Source organism: Ovis canadensis, chromosome 4, assembly GCF_042477335.2.
Source record: "Ovis canadensis isolate MfBH-ARS-UI-01 breed Bighorn chromosome 4, ARS-UI_OviCan_v2, whole genome shotgun sequence".
Taxonomy (NCBI): Eukaryota; Metazoa; Chordata; class Mammalia; order Artiodactyla; family Bovidae; genus Ovis; species Ovis canadensis.
In genome coordinates, this window is record NC_091248.1 from 78,230,201 (window position 1) to 78,250,147 (window position 19,947).

At 38.4% G+C, this 19,947-nt stretch overlaps 1 protein-coding gene across 4 annotated transcripts in view; it reads right to left on the minus strand.

Moving 5' to 3' along the window:
* Window positions 1-19,947, minus strand: part of BBS9 (Bardet-Biedl syndrome 9) — a 471,120-nt gene that overhangs the window by 80,829 nt on the left and 370,344 nt on the right. For all 4 annotated transcript variants that reach the window (XR_011256695.1, XM_069588065.1, XM_069588067.1 and 1 more), the window contains one exon: window positions 7,874-8,056. Coding sequence is in view for 3 of the 4 variants with exons in the window: in XM_069588065.1 (XP_069444166.1) it covers window positions 7,874-8,056 (183 nt within the window). In the remaining variant the exon portion in view is untranslated. The remainder of the gene's footprint in view (window positions 1-7,873; window positions 8,057-19,947) is intronic.

Genomic DNA, 19,947 nt, shown 5'->3' on the forward strand with positions numbered 1-19,947 from the left:
TCAGAAACATTTCCAAATGAACAACAACAGTCACAATAGGGTGACTGACTAAACCCAGAGGTGCAGCTCTACATGTGGTTACAGCACAGCGGGAACGCCCATTTAAGAGGAAAGAGTCACCAATTTTCAGGGGTACATTTCTAAAAGAAGGCAATGTCCCAGAAATGGCAAAATCATCTCTTTGTAATTAGTACACTCAAGTTGGGTAGAGTAAAGATATATATATATTTAGTATTTTAAGGGCTTCCCAGGTGGCATAGTGGTAAAGAATCTGCCTGCCGATGCAGGAGATGCAGGAGATGCAGGTTCGATCCCCAGGTTGGAAAGATCCTCTGGAGTAAGAAATGGCAACCCACTCCAGTATTCTTGCCTAGAAAATTTCATGGACAGAGGAGCCTAGTGGGCTACAGTCCATGGGGTCACAAAGAGTCAGACACGACTGAGCACACACACACACACACACACACACACACACATTTAAAGTAAATTAAACTAATGTGACTACACTTCCAGCAGGAACCAAATTGGTAAGCATTATGAGGATGGTGATGATCATTACTGTCCTCATTGTGGTAGTAGGATTTTTACTTATTGTAAGTATTTATATTTAAATATTGTATTTAAAATGAGGGCTTCCCTCATAGTTCAGTTAGTAAAGAATCCGCCTGCAATGCAGGAGACCCTGGTTCAGTTCCTGGGTTGGGAAAATCTGCTGGAGAAGGAAAAGGCTACCCACTCCAGTATTCTGGCCTGGAGAATTCCATGGACTATATAGTCCATGGGGTTGCAAAGAGTCGGACACGACTGAGCCATTTTCACTTTCATATTTAATTCACACCTTATTTCACAAAGGATTTGAGGTGGCATACAGTGAAAGTGGAGCTTCAAATAATTTTTTGTTCACTTACTTGGTCTCTATATTCTTAAATGCATGAATAATGTTAAATGTGTCCATGAAAGCATTGTTTCATATTTGATATACACAAGGAAAGATTAAAAATTATACATTAGCATTTGTAAATGTATTCTCCTTGGCTCCTAATCTTATGTATTTCAACTATTTCAATTTTTAAAACAGCAAGCAGGTCATCAGAAAATCTCTAAGATACATTATATTCAACTCTAGGGATGTCACCATAACATAACACCATTACATAACACCAGTTGCATCTAACTAGTAACAAGGCAGAGTATGCAGCCATTATGAACTCAAAACTAATTCTTTCATGTTTATCTTGCTGGCTAAGATCATGGGAATTAGCAAAATATTTACTTTCTGTACTATGTTCCCATAGACAGTTATACTTGTGATGATACTTGAGCAGTCATAAAGGCCGGCTTGATACTGACACCAGACTTCCTCCTTTTGTTTGCCTTTTAAGAAGGGGTCATTAATAATAGTAATGATTAACCATCGCAGTCATCACTCAATCCAGACAGGAGAGACAATGGCCCTTACATCAAATCTGACCTGTGACGTAGAAGTCTTCAGGCCTTGTAAGTAAGTCTTGATAAGTCCCTCTGCACAATAGGGTTTCCTATTATAAACATCTGTTTTCTCACATGAACCATGTTGAAAATGTTAAAAATAAGTTTCTCTTTCCATATCAGTTTGTACCAGGAATAATCAATCAAAAAGTAAGGCTCAAGGTCCAAATCTGCTTCCTTGACTGATGTAAATTTCCATCTTAACTTTCCCAGGGGATATCAAACATCAGTACCAGGGAAGGTAACTATTAAGCCCTAAAGAACACAATAAAGCTTTTCTTTTTCAAAGAGTAGATAACATCTACTACGGATACTAAAAGCACTTTGAAAGAAAAGAAAGTGTCAGGAAAGATGCTATGCAATATGCCAATGTTCTTTCCATTTTTAGGACTGTACACAATCAGGTTGCCAAACCAGTGCTCTGTTGCTCTGCTCATTAGAGCTTCTTCTGGAATCAGGTGGAACACAGGAACATTTAGAGTAGAAGAATGAGACAGCCATCTGGAAACGTGCTGCTCCTTCTTGTTTTCCTGACATCTGCTGGACTTCATCTTACAAAATCTTAGTCATCTAAGCTGTTTACTAGGAAAATGAGCAGATTTATATAGAGATTAGGAAGGGCAAAAAGGATTCACCCACATACCAACTCCAAGTGAGAGTAACTACCTGTGTATATATTCAGTTACTTAGTCGTGTCTGACACTTTGCAGCCCTTAGGACTGTAGCCTGCCAGGTTCCTTTGTCTATAGGGTTTTTCAGGCAAGAATATTGGAATGGGTCGCCATGTTCTCCTCCAGGGGATCTTCCAGACTCAGGGATTGAACCTGTGTCTCCTGCATTGCAGGCAGATTCTCTGCTGGCTGCGCCATTGGGGAAGATCATTACCTAGAATGCTGTGTTTTCAAAATTCTGAATCCAGGTGTCAACTCAGCAGGAAAGAGTTCATGATGATTATAACATCTACCAAGGCCATATGAAGGGGGTGTAGAAGCCCTTGTAGCAGGTTCTTGCCTCTTCGTTGCGCAAATGCACACGTCTCCCCAGACGATTCTTGTTCCTAGAAGAACATCTGGTTATTGTGTATATGACCAGGCTGATCCCATGCCACCAGAAATAAGGGCTGCTAATGCAAACACCATGGCATAACTATATGTCAGTGGTCTACCCTGCTTTCACCAATTTGTTATAATGTGCCGAAGTTCTTAACTCAACTGACCCTTTCTCTCTTAATTTCTCTCTTAATGACTGATAGTGCCATGCAACAGAAACCTCTGCCGTGATGGAGATGTTCTCTATCTGCACTCTCCAGTGTGACAGCCACTCACCACATGTGGCTACTGAGAAACTGAAATACAGCTAGTGTGATTGAGAAACTGCAATTCTAATTTCATTATAATTTACTTAAATTTCAGTTTAAAGAGCTACACATGATAAGTGGCTATCATGTTAGCCAATGGCTGCACAGGGCTAGAATATGCTTCCTGTAATGCTGAAGTAAACCAACAAAGGATGGGTACTAAGTCTATTTGGTTTCTTGAGGCAAGCTCAGTGCCTAGGACAGTACCTGAAACACAGCAGGTCTCAGTAACTATTCATTGAATGAATAAATGGATAATAAGTGGACTGGATATAAGATTTTTCCTCTTAAACCAATCCTGAGGTAGGTCCAATTTTTCAACTTTTGGCTTCTAAGCAGCATTATGGGAGGGAAATATGTGTAATATCACAATTAAACAGTCTCTTAGACTCAAAGCAATAACACATTGACCTAAATGGAGATTGTATTTTCCATAGAGTTTCAAGTAGACAGAGGGTCAGTAGAGGATTTAAATTTAATTCAAGAATTCAAATATTCTGAAATATCTTCAGAAAAGTTAGAATTTCCCTAATAGGTACTCTGATAGAACATTATTTTAGGCAAAACTTCTCCATCATCACAGGACAATAGAAGGGATAACACCATATTATCCAATCCACAGATGGAACTGAATTTAAGAGCTCTTTTTTGAGACACCAAATAGAACATTTAGTGTTTTGATTTTTTTAAAGATATACGGAGTATCCCTACAAAAACACATTTGGCATATATAACTTTCAGCACCTTAAAAAGTCATGTATAATAGTCTGCAACACCAGCATTTATTTGCCCCCCAAAAGTATTGAGAAGTGGAAAAAATGGATAAGTATTAAAAAAGAGGCAGATCAGAGAAAACAAAGATTAATTCTTTTCCAAAAGGGATGGTATTTTTTAATAATGATAATATAGTACAAAGAATGTCATTTTTCATTAGAAAGAATGATTCTAAATACTTTTGCTTTGTCAGTCTGAGGCTATTAAGAAGAAAATATTCCAGAGCTGACTATGGCGTCTGGCCTGCCTTGTGACACATGCCGCCTAAATGACAATACAACAAACCAGTACGCAGTGCTACCTGAACTGCAAATAAAGCATCTTCTGAGCACTTTCTCCTACCTCTCACATCCTGTGGGGACATCTGACCTTGAACTGAGAAGCTCTTCTGAAAATGCTGCCCACATGTCTAAAGTTTTCCCCCTCATACATGTATTCTGCCCTCCAACCTCAACCAAACCATCTAAATTGCATTCAGATTTTTGTGGTATCATAATAACTTCAATATGGGATATATTTTCAACTTTCTGGTCAGAGACTCCTTTCTTCCCCACCTCACCCTCCTTCCAAGTTATTTCAGTTTGCATATTTCATTTTCACATCTCAGCGGGATATCCATCACATAACATTTATTTGTGAGGTCTAAAGGCATAACATGGGGGATTGTGAACTAGCATGTCAAAACCACATACAGCATGCGTACATCTTAAAGAATGAAAAAGGATTCCTTTTTCTCTCGAGATACGTAAGCTGTCTCAACAGTATAAGTCCAAAGTGAATACCACAACCTAATTAAAGATGAAGAACATAACAAGCAGTACTAAAGTGTCTTTTTTGATTTATTCTTCTCCAAGTTATGTTTTTATCAAATGTCTTGTCTCATTAATGACTTCAACAGACATAACAAGTATACACACCTAATCTCACCAAATACGGAAGAAAGTTGAAGTAATGTTTTGGGAGGTATGATAGCAGAGAATACAGAGACAGGGTAGAAAGTGGCTTTTGAGAAGTCCATTCACCTGCCTATGAGCATACTTACATACTTCCGATAAATGCTGTGTTTAAAAATCTCTAGAGTCAGAAATACTACAGTCTCTCTCAAGACTCAATTCCTACATTTGAGAACGTTTATTTCTAGGGAATTCTTCTGGCCTAAGAGCCAGCTTCAGGAACATGTAAGCTGTATAACTGCAAAGGGCCTCACATTCAGTTTAATGCTTTGTTGCCACCATTTTGAAATTCCTAATAGTTTTATCTTTGAATTTGTGTTTTGTAAGTGACGTCTGATGAGACAATGAAGTGTGTGTGAGCAGGGAGGATGTGTGTACTATGCATGCCTCCTTCCTCCTTTCCTCACTTCACATGCAGCCCTCTAGCTCAGAATCCCCGTGGCCCCAGGATGAGTGGGAGTTCACGGAGACTCAGGCTAAGCAGAAGGAAGGCCTGTTCCACCGAGGCTGATTAAATAAAGGAACTGACAGCCCTGAGAAGCTTTTCATTTGAACCAGAACTTGCATGGAATGAAAAAAGAGGCAATAGATTCAAAGAAACAGAAAGGACTAAGGAAACCCACTAGACTCCTGTTACTTCCCTATATTATTGAATCACTTACACTGAAACTGATAACACAGAAAGAAAGGGCAGTAGAGTGACACAGGGCTCTTTTTCCTTCAGTCTTTCCTTACTCAACAGGAAGCTGAAGGTAGGGAATGTTGGAAGATGTGCATAGGTTAAGAAGGGAAATAAGGAAGCTTAAGCTTTGTGCAGTGATTCTGCGGTTCTATAAAAGCGAAATACACATGCATGCAAAAGCCACAAAATACAAATTGTATAATTGTGGTGATTCTTTAAATTTTTCTTTGTTTAGGACAACATAAGTAATTAATAAGCAAACAATACCATGAGGAGAGAGAATGCAGAAACTAAAAGAAAACATGTTTTTAGTACCTGTTTAAACAACACTTTAGCTTTTTTCCCTACTTTCTTGAACAATGGATCTGCATTTTCATTTTACACTTAGCCCCGTACATCATGCAGCTGGCACTGCCCTGCTTCAGATTCGATCCACTGTATCTGTTCTGCCAAGTCACTCTTGTTAGTTTCACCCTCATCTCCATTCATTCACCTAACAAATACTGACTGCACTATGGTCAAGCATTGTGCCAGGCACTAAGAACAGAAAAAATAAGTAAGATATAATTCCTTCCCTCAAGTGTAGTTGAGGAGACAAATCACCATGAAAGGGTAGTAATATCTACCTTGCCTGGCTTTAGTGAGGGCTATAAATAATATACTTAAAGTAGACAAGCCACTTCCAATGATGATGAGCACTCTATCCAACTATCTCATTTAATTCTTATCACAACTTACTGGTCAGATAACATAGTTGTTTCCATCTTAAAGCTATAGAAGCAGAGATTTAGATCAGTTAAGAAACTTGACTGGAAGGACTGTGCTGTTAAGTGGCAGAACCAGGATCTGAGGTCACTCAAGTCTTTTTGACTATTAAATCTGAGTTCATAAGTGATAGTGAGGGCTTTTCTGTGGCTAAGTGGTAAACAATCCACCTGCCAACACAGGAAATACAGATTTAATCCCTGGTCCAGGAAGATCTCACATGCCGAGCAACAACTAAGCTTGTACGCTACAACTACTGAGCCTGTGGTCTAGGAAACACAACCTGAGCCCACACTGTGCAACTACTGATTCCTAGAAGCTGTAGAGCCTGTGCTCCACGACGAGAGAAGCCACCACAACGAGAAGGCCGCACACTACAACTAGAGGGTAGCCCCTGCTCCCCACAGCTAGAGAAAGGTCCATGCAGCAACAAAGACCCAGCACAACCAAAAATTAATAGATAAATATTTTTAAAGTGGTAGCTATTATTTATTAATATAATGCTAACCATTCTATTTTTTACTTTCTATTATTACAGTGTATATTTCTAGCTCCTCAAAGGCCTATTTTAGATGTAATTTTATCAACCTAAAAAAATGGGAATGCTAATTTTTTTCTAATTTACTTTTACTACTTTGTTTAGAATATAAAATGTAACTTGATTTTTTATTTTTTTCACTCTGACAATCCTTTGACCCAACTGGAGAAAATCAGACTCAACTGGCAAAGCTTGAGATTTTCAAAATCATGTTCATGACTTTGCTAAAATACAATACATAAGTTAAAAACATGTCTTTGGAAGCAGAGAGACTTTGACACAAATTCCACTATCCTCTAGCATCAGAATGCCTAAATTTTCTCAAAATTTAGAGAGCCTAAATTTTCCTGTATGTAAAATGGTGATGAAAACAATACCTTAACTATATTGTAGGTCCAAGTTTAAGATTAAGTGAGATAATCTTTGTAAAATACTTAAAAGAAAATGTGGGGCCAAAATTTTAGTTTTAGTAGTATTATCTTTAGTACCATGTTTTCACATGAGTTTAAAAATGGATATGAAATGACTTTTTTCTTGAAATGGTTTCCTCCATTTCAAAACACACAAAAAAATAAGTTCACGGGTCTCTAATTTCCAATAAGTATGTTATTTCATTATAAATAAAGGCATGAAATAAAGGCATCTGGTGGTCATGTACCTCAATGGTTCAAAGCAACTAAGATATTCTATTTATATTATCCTTCACCCAAAACTCCAAATACATACGCCAATTGTCCCCCTTTTTGTTCTAAACTGCCTAGTCACAGGATCAAGAATAAGAGAGTTTATAAATTACATATAAAGAACTACATATTTAAGAAAAGAACTCTATATATGTAACAAAGTATCCCTGTCATTCAGCAAGGCTATCTCAGTTCTCTTTAACCCTTAAAGTGACACTTACATTTAAGAACATAGAGCAAATTAAAATGGCTGAACTGTTTTCCCTGGCGGAAAAGGAAAGGATTAGCTAATCTGAAGGTTTATTGCCATCACTCTGGCGGTCAAATGACTATTTCCCTGGCTCCTAAGTGACTGAAGAACTTATTAAAAAAAAAAAAAGACTGGATACCACATAAAAATGGACCATATACCTATTTTTTAAACAGCTCTAGAAAAAAAAAAAAAGGCCTTTACTTGACATTTTTATTATGGTTTGAAGAAAAGGAAAACACGATTTGGGTAAAAACAAAACAAAACAAAACCAAGCTTTCATTTGATACCTTAAAAAACACGATAGGCATGTGATCTCTTTCTAAAACCACAACCTTTCTAATAGTGCTGGCTGTTACCACTGCAGGCGTGTGGGTCCTTACCAATTCCTGAGTGTCCTGCTGCAGTGGCAGAAATGCCGCTTCCAGAATAGCAATCTGGTCTGTGCTGAGCTTCTGCCACAGCCCGATCAGCAGAATCACCAAATGGGTGGCACTTTTCAGCCTGGTGAATGACTGGAACAGATTGTCTTGGTTTTCCTCTACTGCATCTGCTAGAGCGATTACCTGCAGAAATTACAAACTTCAGTTAGGGATAATTTCACAATTCTTGAGCCCTCAACAAATTACATTTGGCACACTCTTATTTTTCTTTAAAACAACTTGATGAACTTTGTCTTCCACAAACACAAGGTATGTTGAGTAATAAAGTTATCATTCATCTTTCGCTTCCTTCTTTTAAAAAAGTACCCAAAGTAATTCCAAATCCATATGGCCAAGAGATGAAAACATCCATGAAATCATCTTAATGGGGACATTGTTCAGTGTCTACCTCAACATCAATTCACTTTCTACAGTGTATGATAATAGTACATGATAATATAAGAAGCCTCTGATACAGTTATTACAGTGTTTATTACTAGTGACTAAGACTGATCAATTAAAAAAATTCTTATCAGAGTAGCTGCATTTACCTTGGGATTTAAAATAATAACTTCATTTTACCCTTTTCAGAAAGTAACTGTCCTTCCTCTATTATTTTTTATATGTTACATGCTGTTGGAATAGCCAATATTTCTTGATTATATTTAAAAAGTAGACAATTTTCAAACATTTGACCAGTTAAGCAATGTCATTTTTAACACAAATGTCAGGTACCAGCCCACAGGGACCTGAAAGAAAAAAAAAAAAAAGTGTTTGGGGTGTGTTAGCTTTACAATGCCAAATCTACTTAAGATAAAATTGGCAGGAGTGGATAGAATTGGCTTTTTTCTCTTCTTCATCCTCTTGAATAATCCTGTGGAAAAAAGAACTAAAGTAACAATTGGAGAGAACACGGAAGACTGCCCATTGGTGTTTTATTTTATTTTAATGTCTTGGTGAATTTTGTGCTCATTAAAAGTAATGAGCTGACTGGCCCAGAGGCTCAAGTCGTCTGACAGCCCCCAGAACAGGAATAGCAAAAGCCAAGGTATTGTAAGCTCCTTTCTACAAGTCCCCGTCAGCTCAAGGGACTAGAGCTCAGATGAGTTTCAGAAGTCTAATGTAGATGACCCATTTGGTGATATTTCATGGCTTACTGACACTGGCCCAAAGGGCCTATTTTTAAAAAAATCATCATTCAGACAAACACAGTCTGCAGCTGTGTGGTCTCCCAAATTCCATGTAGGAGAAAGGCTAGAGGAGGACAGTCCTTAGAGCATCTGTGAGGCACTGGAAAAGAGATGTAGGTTAGAGAAAGACAAAGCACCCCGAAGGCCCTTGCCTGACAAAGCCAGACAAACCAGGATTCTTTGCTACTTGGTTGAGGGCTTGCAGGAGTTATGAAAGGCAGTCACACATCACATTCAGCTCTCTAGAGAGCCCTGGGAGTTTGGACCAAGGTCAGCACTAACAATAAAGCACACTGCTTACTGGGTGCCTACTACTGTGCTACTTTTCATTGCCTTTTGAAAGTACATGATATTCTATAACCCATGAGGATCTTATAATTCGTTGGACAGAAAACATACATACACAACCAATTAGTGGAAAGAAGCATTCCAGCAATAACGTCCTAATTGTGCAGAACAGAGAGTAAGTGCGAAAGAAGCTAGCTAAGGGACAAATTACTGTGGGCTAGAGTTAATATCCCTGGGGCCTCTTTAATTCAAATGAGGCTTGGAACTCATCCCTTCCCCATTACCTCAAGAAGTCCCTGCAAAGAGATGGAGAGGCCACTTTCCTTAAACCAAAACACCTGGAGTCATCTGCTTCCCCCACCTTCACCATGATTACAGTGAACTTCTGTCAGAGTCTGATTTCTTTTTCTTCTTGTGAATGGCACTAATGAAGCTTCATTGGGGGCGCCATCATATCAATATTAGGATACAGATGCTGTCAATAAGTCCAAATCACACAAACACCTCCTGAGTGCCAGGCATGTGCAAGAATCTGCAGGAAGGGCTACAGGGAATTCAACAGCAACAGATAGAACTCCATCTTCAAAGAGTTTATAATGGAGAAAGGAAATTAAATCATCTCAAAGAGGCAAACACTGACAACATAGAGAAGGCCCAGTAGACTATTAAGGAGGATGATGCCACTAATGTTATGATTATTACATTAACAACAATCCCTCCAATTAATTTAGCATGAGCTATATGCCAAGCAACCTGCTCTGTGTCACACAGGTATCAGTGCCTTCAATCCTCAGGTCTCCACTGAGACTTAGTTGGCAAGATCTCCATTTTATGGATGAGGCCCCTGAAGCTTGGCAGATGTAAGGAATGTGCCCAATACTATACAAAGGGTGTGCCTACTGCGCCTGTGCTTAGAAGGGCTCCATGCTTGGTTTAAGTCCCTGCTGTCTCTGTCTTAAAATTCTTAACCATTTTATTTTTGAATTTGCGCTTTGTAAGTGAAGTCCATAGGATAATGGAGCATGCACATGATCAGAGGAGATATGCTCACTGACTCAAAGAGAGTTAAGTGCTCTTATATTTGCATTTTAAACTACATCGCACAATATACAGATTCCTCGCAAAATTCATGCTAACAATTTAAAATTTTAATTTTTACTTACTTGGAATGACCTTAAATAGAAACTCAAAACACCACCAGAAGGTGTGAGAGACCACTGAAGAAAGGAAAGATCTTTATATCTTAGTAGCTATTTTAGCAGCACTTTCTTCTACCTTTTAACAAGGGCCCTGCATTTTCATTTTGCACTGAGAAGTGCAGTTTAAGTAGCCAGTTTGACCATCATGTAGTAAATGAGAGACCTGCATTCAAAGTTGGAGACTCTAAAGTCTGCACGAGATATGAAGCACCTTATAGGTTCGGAGAAGTGCCTAACTACCAGTGAGTGTGGAGGGCCTTGGGAAGCAAAAGACAGAAGAAGAATCAGGCACCACTGGACTGGGCTCAGCCAGCTCCTATAGGTTCGGGAGAAAGGACTGATTATTCAATTTTCAGGAATTTTGTGAGCCAGGTGTTAAACATGGCCATTACTAAAAATTAAATTATAGAAACTTTAGTAAGTTACAGGAAAACAAAAGTAATAGTCAAAATGCATTGCTTTCTAATTATTTTCTATTATCTAGGCCCTTAGGATTATTTATGTCGATTGCATTTGTATGTTGAAAACACTTCAGCAATGGCAGGGGGTCGGGATTAATGCCCATTTCTTCCCCACTCCATATTCAGTGACCTCACACTAGAAGCTTGAAATCAGCCTTGGTGGAAGTATTTACAACATGCAAATCAACAAATGTTATAAAGTTAGGCTTCCCACCCACCCTGCTCCTCGCAGACAGCCAGTCGTTAAATAGTTACTGGCATACCACTGAGAAGACGTGCCTGAAATTTGTCCTCAAGAACAGATATTGGATAAAAGTAAAGGAAACAACCTGAGCAAACGCATTAAAACACAAATGTAGAGGCTCTTTGTTTAGCAAGGAACAAATACTCCGGTTTGGGAAGAGCATTTGATGAGATAAAAAAAGATCATCTGGGCAACAGTCGCAGAGGAAGCAAAACGTCAAGGTGAAGAGTGAGCAGGTACTGGGAAGCCACAAAGTACTGTGAGTGTGGGCATTATCTCACGAGACAGTGCACTAAGTAGCCACTGGATCATAGCAAACATTTAGGGCATTTGCTGGGACTTAAGTGAGGCTTTTATGCATGTTCCTTACTATCAAGGGAAAATTCTTACTAAGTGTAACAGCATGTCAGTTCGTGGACCCACCCAACTTGCTAAACACAGCTGTGGTGGAAGAACGACTTCTCAGTGAGACAGCAGCCCAAGCCACAGGATCTTTCCTGAGCAAGACCCAAAATACATCAATCCCAGAGAAGCATCGTTTCTCTACATTTCAGTCTCACTGGATATATTTCTGTGCCATTGTGGAAAGAGTCTGCTATCCCCAAATGGTCACAGAAATTGGAAAGAAATGGGATAAACAATTCCTTATGTAAATTACCCCCAAGGAAAATCTTCCTGACCTGCTGGCCAGCATGAAATACTAAACAGATCTCCATGTTCTCAATTTAGTCTTACACATAACAGCCAAGTTTACTTTGTGCTCCACAAGAGCCAAATGAATTTAGCAGAATTAACATAGTAAAAGGGGATGGAAAAACTAGACCCACCAAGATTTAGATCTGTCTGACCAGGGCCTAGAGGATCTTGCAGCTCACCTGGAACCGAGAAATGAGGCCAACCAGCTGCTGGGGCTTACATCTGAGGGAGAGTGATTTTTCAGGACCCATCACTGGCTGTACAAGATGTGTGTTCCCTGGTGTTCGACAGAACTACAGAAAGGAAGGGGTTTAGGAAACAATGAACGCTAATGATTTCAAGTACAAGTGTTGATGGCCTTTGTTTTGCTTTTTCAAATTGACGGATTCCAAATAAAATGGAGACCCCAAAGGACATCTCTGTCCAACTGCCATATCAGTTGATGCCAAAGTAATGAGGCAGAGGTCCAGGGAGCTGCTTGCAGGAAAACGCTCAACTCATAAAGTGAGTGTGAAATTAATCCCAAATACTTTTAGCTGCCAAGATAGGCTCTAAAATTGGTTACAGGAAAGCAGCAGCAGCAACAGCAGAGTAGACATGAATCATACTACGTGAACACAGACTTGTCCAATTTCTTCACCTAAACTTAACATCAAATCTGCCTCCAAATCTCATGTGTGGCATATAGAACCCCATTACACTGCTGTTTAGCTGTCATTTACTGAACTTCAACTGTGGGTCAGGCTAGTGCTGTTATACTCAGGTTATCATTTGGTCCTCATAACTACCCTCTGAGATCAAAATCACTGATGCCATCCCAGATGAAGAAACAGAAGCTTAGAGCTCTGATGAGCTTAATACTGAGAGGAGCACACTGCCTGTGGTCATGAATCAGGGTAGGAAAGGCAGGGATATTAATCCTATCTTTGGATTCCCTGTTGGATTACCTTTTTTCTGCACTGGCACACAAATGTATACAGTTGGCTCCACAAAATAATCCAGTGGGTTCTTATTCCAATAATCAAATAAAGACATGAGGAAAAACACTACTAATACATTGCAGCAGTAACAGTATACATGGGCTTCCCAGGTAGCACTAGTGGTAAAGAATTCACTTGCCCATGCAGGAGACACAGGTTCAATCCCTGGGTCAGGAAGATGCCCTGGAGATGGGCATGGCAATGCACTCCAGTATTCTTGCCTGGAGAATCCCATGGACAGAGGAGCCTGGCAGGCTATAGTCCACAGGGTTGCAAAGAGTCAGACGCAACTGAAGTGACTTAGCATACACACATGTACTTTAGTTAGGATTTCCCATTATTGGGGCTTTTAACATAGGTTGAAATATCCAGGTTGCCTTCTGCCCAAAGTTATAGGATAAAGGAAATCAGTTCACACAGTGTAAAGGATGGGAAGTTAACACAGTACGCTTTTTTTCTCTTAACAAAGGGAATTTAATCATATTCCATATAACTCAAATTATGAAGACTTTAGAAAACAGCTATTTTCTAGGCCTGTTCCTTTAGGGAAGTTATTTTTAAAAAGGAATGACAGATTGATTTTCTATAAATCATACAGTATAATGTTTTCAGTAGTCTGAGCAAGTTGATGGTATGTAATAATAATTGTCAACATTGATTGAGGGTCTTCAGGAGCCAGGCACTGTGCTAAATCTCTTTACAAGGACTCTCTCATTTCACTCTCAGAACAATTCTGTAAGGGAGATACTAATACTGCATGTGCGTGTGCTAAGTCGCTGCAGTCATGTCCGACTCTGTGTGACCCTAAGGACTTGTAGCCCGCCAGTCTCCTCTGTCCATGGGATTCTCCAGGCAAGAATATTGGAATGGGTTGCCATGCCCTCCTTCAGGGAATCTTCCTGACTCAGGGATCAAACTTGCCCCTCTTAAGTCTGCTGGATTGGCAGGCAGGTGTTTTTTTGTTTTTTTGTTTTGTTTGTTTGTTTTTTTACCACTAGCACTACCTATCCTCATTTAAAAAACTAAGGAGACAGAATTACAGAAAGGGTCAAGCAGTTATTAAGTGAGGGAACCAGAATTCACACCCAAGCAATCTGACCCAAGAAACATCACCAAGTAACACTGCCTGCATTAACTTTCTGCCTGCACATCAGCTGCATTATAGGCAATATGTGGAACAAATTCTATCAGAAGTTTCCCAATGGGAGGTTTCAGCTTTGCTGGCCCTTCAATAACCTATACGAATTAAGATAGGCTTATTTTAATAAGAGGTCAGCATGGATGAACGAGTTAGGAAAACAGAGTTCCTATGATATGGATGAGTTTAAACACTCCCCAGGGTAGAATGCAATAGGCTGTGCTGGAATAGGCAATGGCTTGAGAGCCAGGAAGACAGGGCTTCTAGTCCTGGCTTCCCTACTAAACAGCTTAGGTCAGTGTTCAATGTACTTCCCCTTCTGGGGCTCTAGTTTCATCACTTTTTAAATGTAGGAGTGGGAAATATGATCTCTCACATCCATTACAGCTGTGTCGGATGCAAAAACTTTTAAATCACTTTTGGATAATTTATTTTGAACTTTCCATGCTTCTGCCCCATTTATTGATTCACTTCTTCCCCTCTATTTGTATACATTCTGAGCTTCTCATTGAATGGTTGTTGATTTGCAGCTTTTTTCTATACAATGGAGTAGGAAATGGCAACCCACTCCAATACTCCAGTTTTCTTGACCAAAAAATTATATGGACAGAGAAGCCTGGCCATGGGACCGCAAAGAGTTGGACATGACTGAACAAAGTACACACACATCTATAAAATATCAGTAAGAATATTTTTCTTTGACTAATTCATAGGATTATGAGAATTAAACGAGAGAAGTAAAAAGATGAGCAATACCGAGCATTGGCAAGGATGTGGAAAAACGGGAACCCTCATATCTTACTAGTGGGAATATGATACAATCACCCTGGAAAGCAATTGGCAGTTCCTCAAAAATTAAACACTAAGTTTCTCTATGACCTAGCAATGCCACTTCTAGGTTTATGTCCAAGAGAGATGAAAAGATATGTCCACTAAAAAAAACTTGTTCACAAATATTCATAGAAGCATTATTTATAATAGCCCAAAGAAAGAAACAAACCAGATGTCCATCAACTGATAAGTAAATAAGTTAAATGTGGCATATCAGTATAATGGATTATTATTCAGGCGTAAAAAGAAAAGGAGTATTTACACACGCTATTATATGGATAAATCTTAAAAATATTATGCTGAGTTTAAAAAGCCAGTCTTTTGTGTGTGTGATGATCTTACACTATTTATGTTGTATTATTCCATTTATATGAAATGTCCAAAATGAGCAAATCTATAAACATAGTCAGCAGGTTGGTCATTGCTTAGGGCTGGGGGGTGGGAGGTGGACAGGAGGAAATGGCAAGTAACTGCTAACTGGTGAGGAATTTCTTTTAGGGAGGATGAAAATGTTCTAAATAGACTGTGGTGACAGCTGTATAACCCCCTTGAATATGCTAAAAATCATTAAGTTTCCCACTTTAACTGGGCGAAGTGTAAACTATATCTCAATAAACCTATTAAAAATGAGTTAAAAGTACTATGAAAGCGTAATTCATAAAAGATATAAATTAACAAAAATAAAGGCATTTATTTGAGAAACAATGGATATAGTTTAATATGTAAAGGATATATATTAATATACTTGATATATTAATGACATATTAACATAACAATTTTGATATATTAATGCAAATAGGCCTTAACAATATTCTAGATGACAGATGATCATATGAACTTGGAGTCTATTAGAACAAAGCCTGAACGCTGGTAATGCTTACTTACTAGCTATACAACCTCAGGCTAGTTACTTTAACTCTCTCAGACTTAGTTTGCTCATCTATAAAATAACACTCCTGGTTACTATTTCTTAACATTTCATACTGTTAAGGGCTTCTCTCAGTTTAATAACACCTGGTAAATTCTACTTTTACTGTTAGATTAACAATAACATTGAGAAAGGAAAAACTTTCTCCTGGTACTTGAGGTCTGCTCCCAACTACCGCCACCTAAAGTGATAGGGGGCAGTTGGTCACTCTGCAGTGTTCCCTTGGCCCTCTCTGTATGTCACTCAATGGGACAGTGGCCCAAGTTTAATCAAGTTTCAAAATAAAACGTCATGAGACCCTGTTTCAATATATCACTGCTAGCTACATAAGTTACATGTATTAGATTCCCTTTTTGATTTCCAGAGCAATTCTATTAAAATACACACACACACAGACACTCAACTTTGCCTGATACGACTTGTTGTCTAGAAATCCTCTGAGGCTTGTTAATCAAATAGCTAAACATTGCTTGATTTTCCTTTGTATGTTACTGAAAATGCTAGAAAATTTGGTGATTTGAATAAAATGTTTATGAAGTTTCACTATGAGAAGGCAAAGAGAAAACAAAACTTAGATTTGGCCTGGAAAATTCCAGTATAAAAAAGAGCAAATGATAAATCTCCAACTTGCCTTCAATTTTCCAATACTCAGTACACAGCGGGTGTCCCGTAAATGCTGGTTGAACTGATGAACCTCAAAATCAGTCCACCTAAAAATCCCGCACAACTAGGAGCCATACTAAACTACCTCTTAAATCCTAGACACACTCAATCAGGCACTGTCAGGCTCCCAATTTGAACAGAACTCAAGTGATGTCACATGGAAACAACAGACCTACCTCAATATATCTGTCATCTGCTTAAAAAAAAAATCTCTCCAGTTCACCTTAGCCACAGCTGCCTAACGCCAAGCTACAGGCAGCTCTAATGACTGCTGAAATGAATTTATTCCTCACATGCCTGCCCTTTGGTTAGAAAGACATTCTAAATCTAGGAAAGACTTGGAAGCAGGCAAGAAATAGGGCATGCTTCCAACTCAACTGTTACTCATGGTGGCATTTGCTGCAGACTCCAACATGGCAGAGGCAGTAAGGAAGAAGAAAAAGTTTACCAGGTCTCAACTTATACTTTGGCTGAAAAGATTCAATTTGTATCCAAAAAGAATTATTCTTTTACCAAAAACAATGAAATAAGGTTCAAAATGAAGAGATGATTTAAATGCTAGACAAGCATACAGAAGTGTATGTGCTAAACCTTTAACTAGATAAAAGAGAACTCTGGGTTTTTACTTTAGAGGCATAGCAAGAATCTAATGCTTAGCTACTTTTGCTACTATGTTATTTTGTATAAACAGGATAGGGGACTGGATTACATTCTATTGTACCTCACATGAAATAAAAGCCTAAGATTTCCCTATAACATGCATTTAGCTGAAACTTCTAAACCATGTCCAGGATTAGAATACATTTATAATCATGCTACCATTTTGGATAGCTATTAAAACAACAGAGAAAGTATATCCATTCAGTTCAAAAACTTCAGTTGCACAAGTTACTTATTTTAATAAAAAGAGGCCTGTTAATTGCCTATATCACCTATGCTTTGGAACAGCAAGCTATGATCTTTGTGACTCTTTGAAGCCATGATGGTTTTTCTGGTTTAGGATTATAATGCTCCTTCACACCAATCTACACTTGCAAATGCCTTGAGAATTCATATAAAACTGGTTTTAGAAAAGCAAATTATTCCTGAGAAATTTCTTTATACTACATACTGTAGAACCACTCCCCCCACTTTTTTTTTTCTTTTTTAATGATCTGCCCAGAAGAATATAAAAGGTAGACAGTGCTAGAATATAGACTTTGGCTGGGACTTTTAAAATACATACCATTGATACATAAAAATGTCAAATAAAAGAGACAATAAATCATTTATAAGTGACATAGAGACAAATTTTGCTATTTCTGCAAAGTTTTTTCAGCTAATAGACATGTAACTTAATCAGCTGAAGGGAAACTAATTCTAATGCTTGGCTTATATAATGCTAAAACTACAACTGATGTCAAACTTGATTACCGTTTGTACCACCTCCCTCTACACCAGGTGACCAAATTTTTACCCCTTCCCATAAAATTATCTACTTATAGCCAAGTGAAACCTCAATTTGAAAAATAATAATTAATGAACTCAAGTTATAAAAAGAATGAATGCTCTCCAGACCACTCATTGAACAGATTGCTGTTAAACCTGGAATCTATGGCTGGCAATGTCAGAGCTCATTTTACAAACTCTGAAGAATGCCACAGTTATCACTGTCCAAAAACAACATCCACAAGGTCTGATCTGAATAGTTCCTAAGTTTAGAATGTTTCAGGCCACATTCTTACATGCAGACATGTCAGTAATTATGTAGCCACCCACACGGCCTTGAGTACCATCTCCAATGAGGGGAAATGATGGATAGATGAACAGTTGGCAGGTGTTGTAAGAGCATTCCTTAGGAAATGTTAGGACACATTAGTAAGTGTGATCAAGTAAGACATGCTGATAATCCACCCAAAGGCAAAAAGAAAGACTGGAGACCCCAACAGTGCCAATGATGCTACTGGTCATTTCCTTGGTTCCAGAATTTGAGAAGTGAACATACATGTTCACAATAAAGTGAAACTACTGAGTTTTTTCTATGAATCTTCTTTTAACACATCTGCTTTTTCAAAGAGTCTATTTCTTTTGAACACCTGTGGATTTTAATTATTTTTGCTTTTTTTTTAGATAAAACACAATTATACCACTACTATCTGGTAGTACTTTAACAAGACATACAGACGTCTAGATGGCTCAAACAACATGGAAATAAGACCAGAGACAATGAAAGGAGCTGCCTGGTTTCATATGAAGTGAAACTAAGGTAAACTGTGGGCAAGACTACAATCATAGGCTATGGGGACATTAGAATTGCAAGGAAGATATGTTGTGCCTGACATCTACTGTTCTGTAAATTCCTTCAGATCAGAGACTATTTTATGGTTTGCTGTACCCTTCCCAAGAGTGTGTCTCTGGTTCATAGCAGGCACTCAATACATGTTGGTTCTACTGAAGTAAATTTAAATGCCCAATATCTCAGTCACACAAGAGTGTCCATTAAGATGGCAATTTACAGGAATACTACCTTGGCAATGAAAGTCCATCCCTACGTAGGTAAAAAAAAAACAAAACTTACCATTTAAAAAAAGTTTTTATAGGCTTTGTTATTTACTGGGTCTACCACAGGTAATAAATAACTAGGCTCTGAATTCATGCCTTCTACACATTAGTGTTAATGTTATATTACAATAAATTACTAAATTCGTTCAAGCCTTTACAGCTCAATTTATGTGGTGAGTGTTATAAAGCCTGTAATTTAACTTTAAAATACAGCATCATAGACAAGGTCATGTGATGAGAGCATGTGAATCAGCTTAAGCTTATACTCTAGAGCAGAGTTTCTCAACCTCCTCATTAATGATATTCAGGGCCAGATGATTCTTTGATACAGGGAGCTGTCCTGGACACTGCTAGAAATTTAGTAGCATCCATGGAGTCTACACATTAGATGTCAACAGCATGCTTCCTCTAGTTGTAACAAGCAAATATGTCTCCAGACATTGCCAAATGTCACCCTGATTGAGAACTGTGGCTCAAGACTCTGGATTTGGACTCAAAATAATCATCTCAATCAGAAGCAAAGCCCACAAGTCAGGGGGGTCTATCATGAACATTTAGGTTACTGGTGTCTCTAGAAACACTGCAGACTTTTAACTAACGTAAATGAATGTCAGAAATGAGTTTTGATTAGTGCAATCAAAGGTTTGATAATCAGCATTACGGATGCTAAATTAGATACGTTGACAAAATGAATAGTATTTAAGATAAGTAAATTAGCTGAATATTTTTACACTCATACTCTTCTTTCGGAAAAGGCAATGGCAACCCATTCCAGTATTCTTGCCTGGAAAATCCCATGGATGGAGGAGACTGGTAGGCTGCAGTCCAGGGGGTCACTACGAGTCGGACACAACTGAGCAACTTCACTTTCATGCA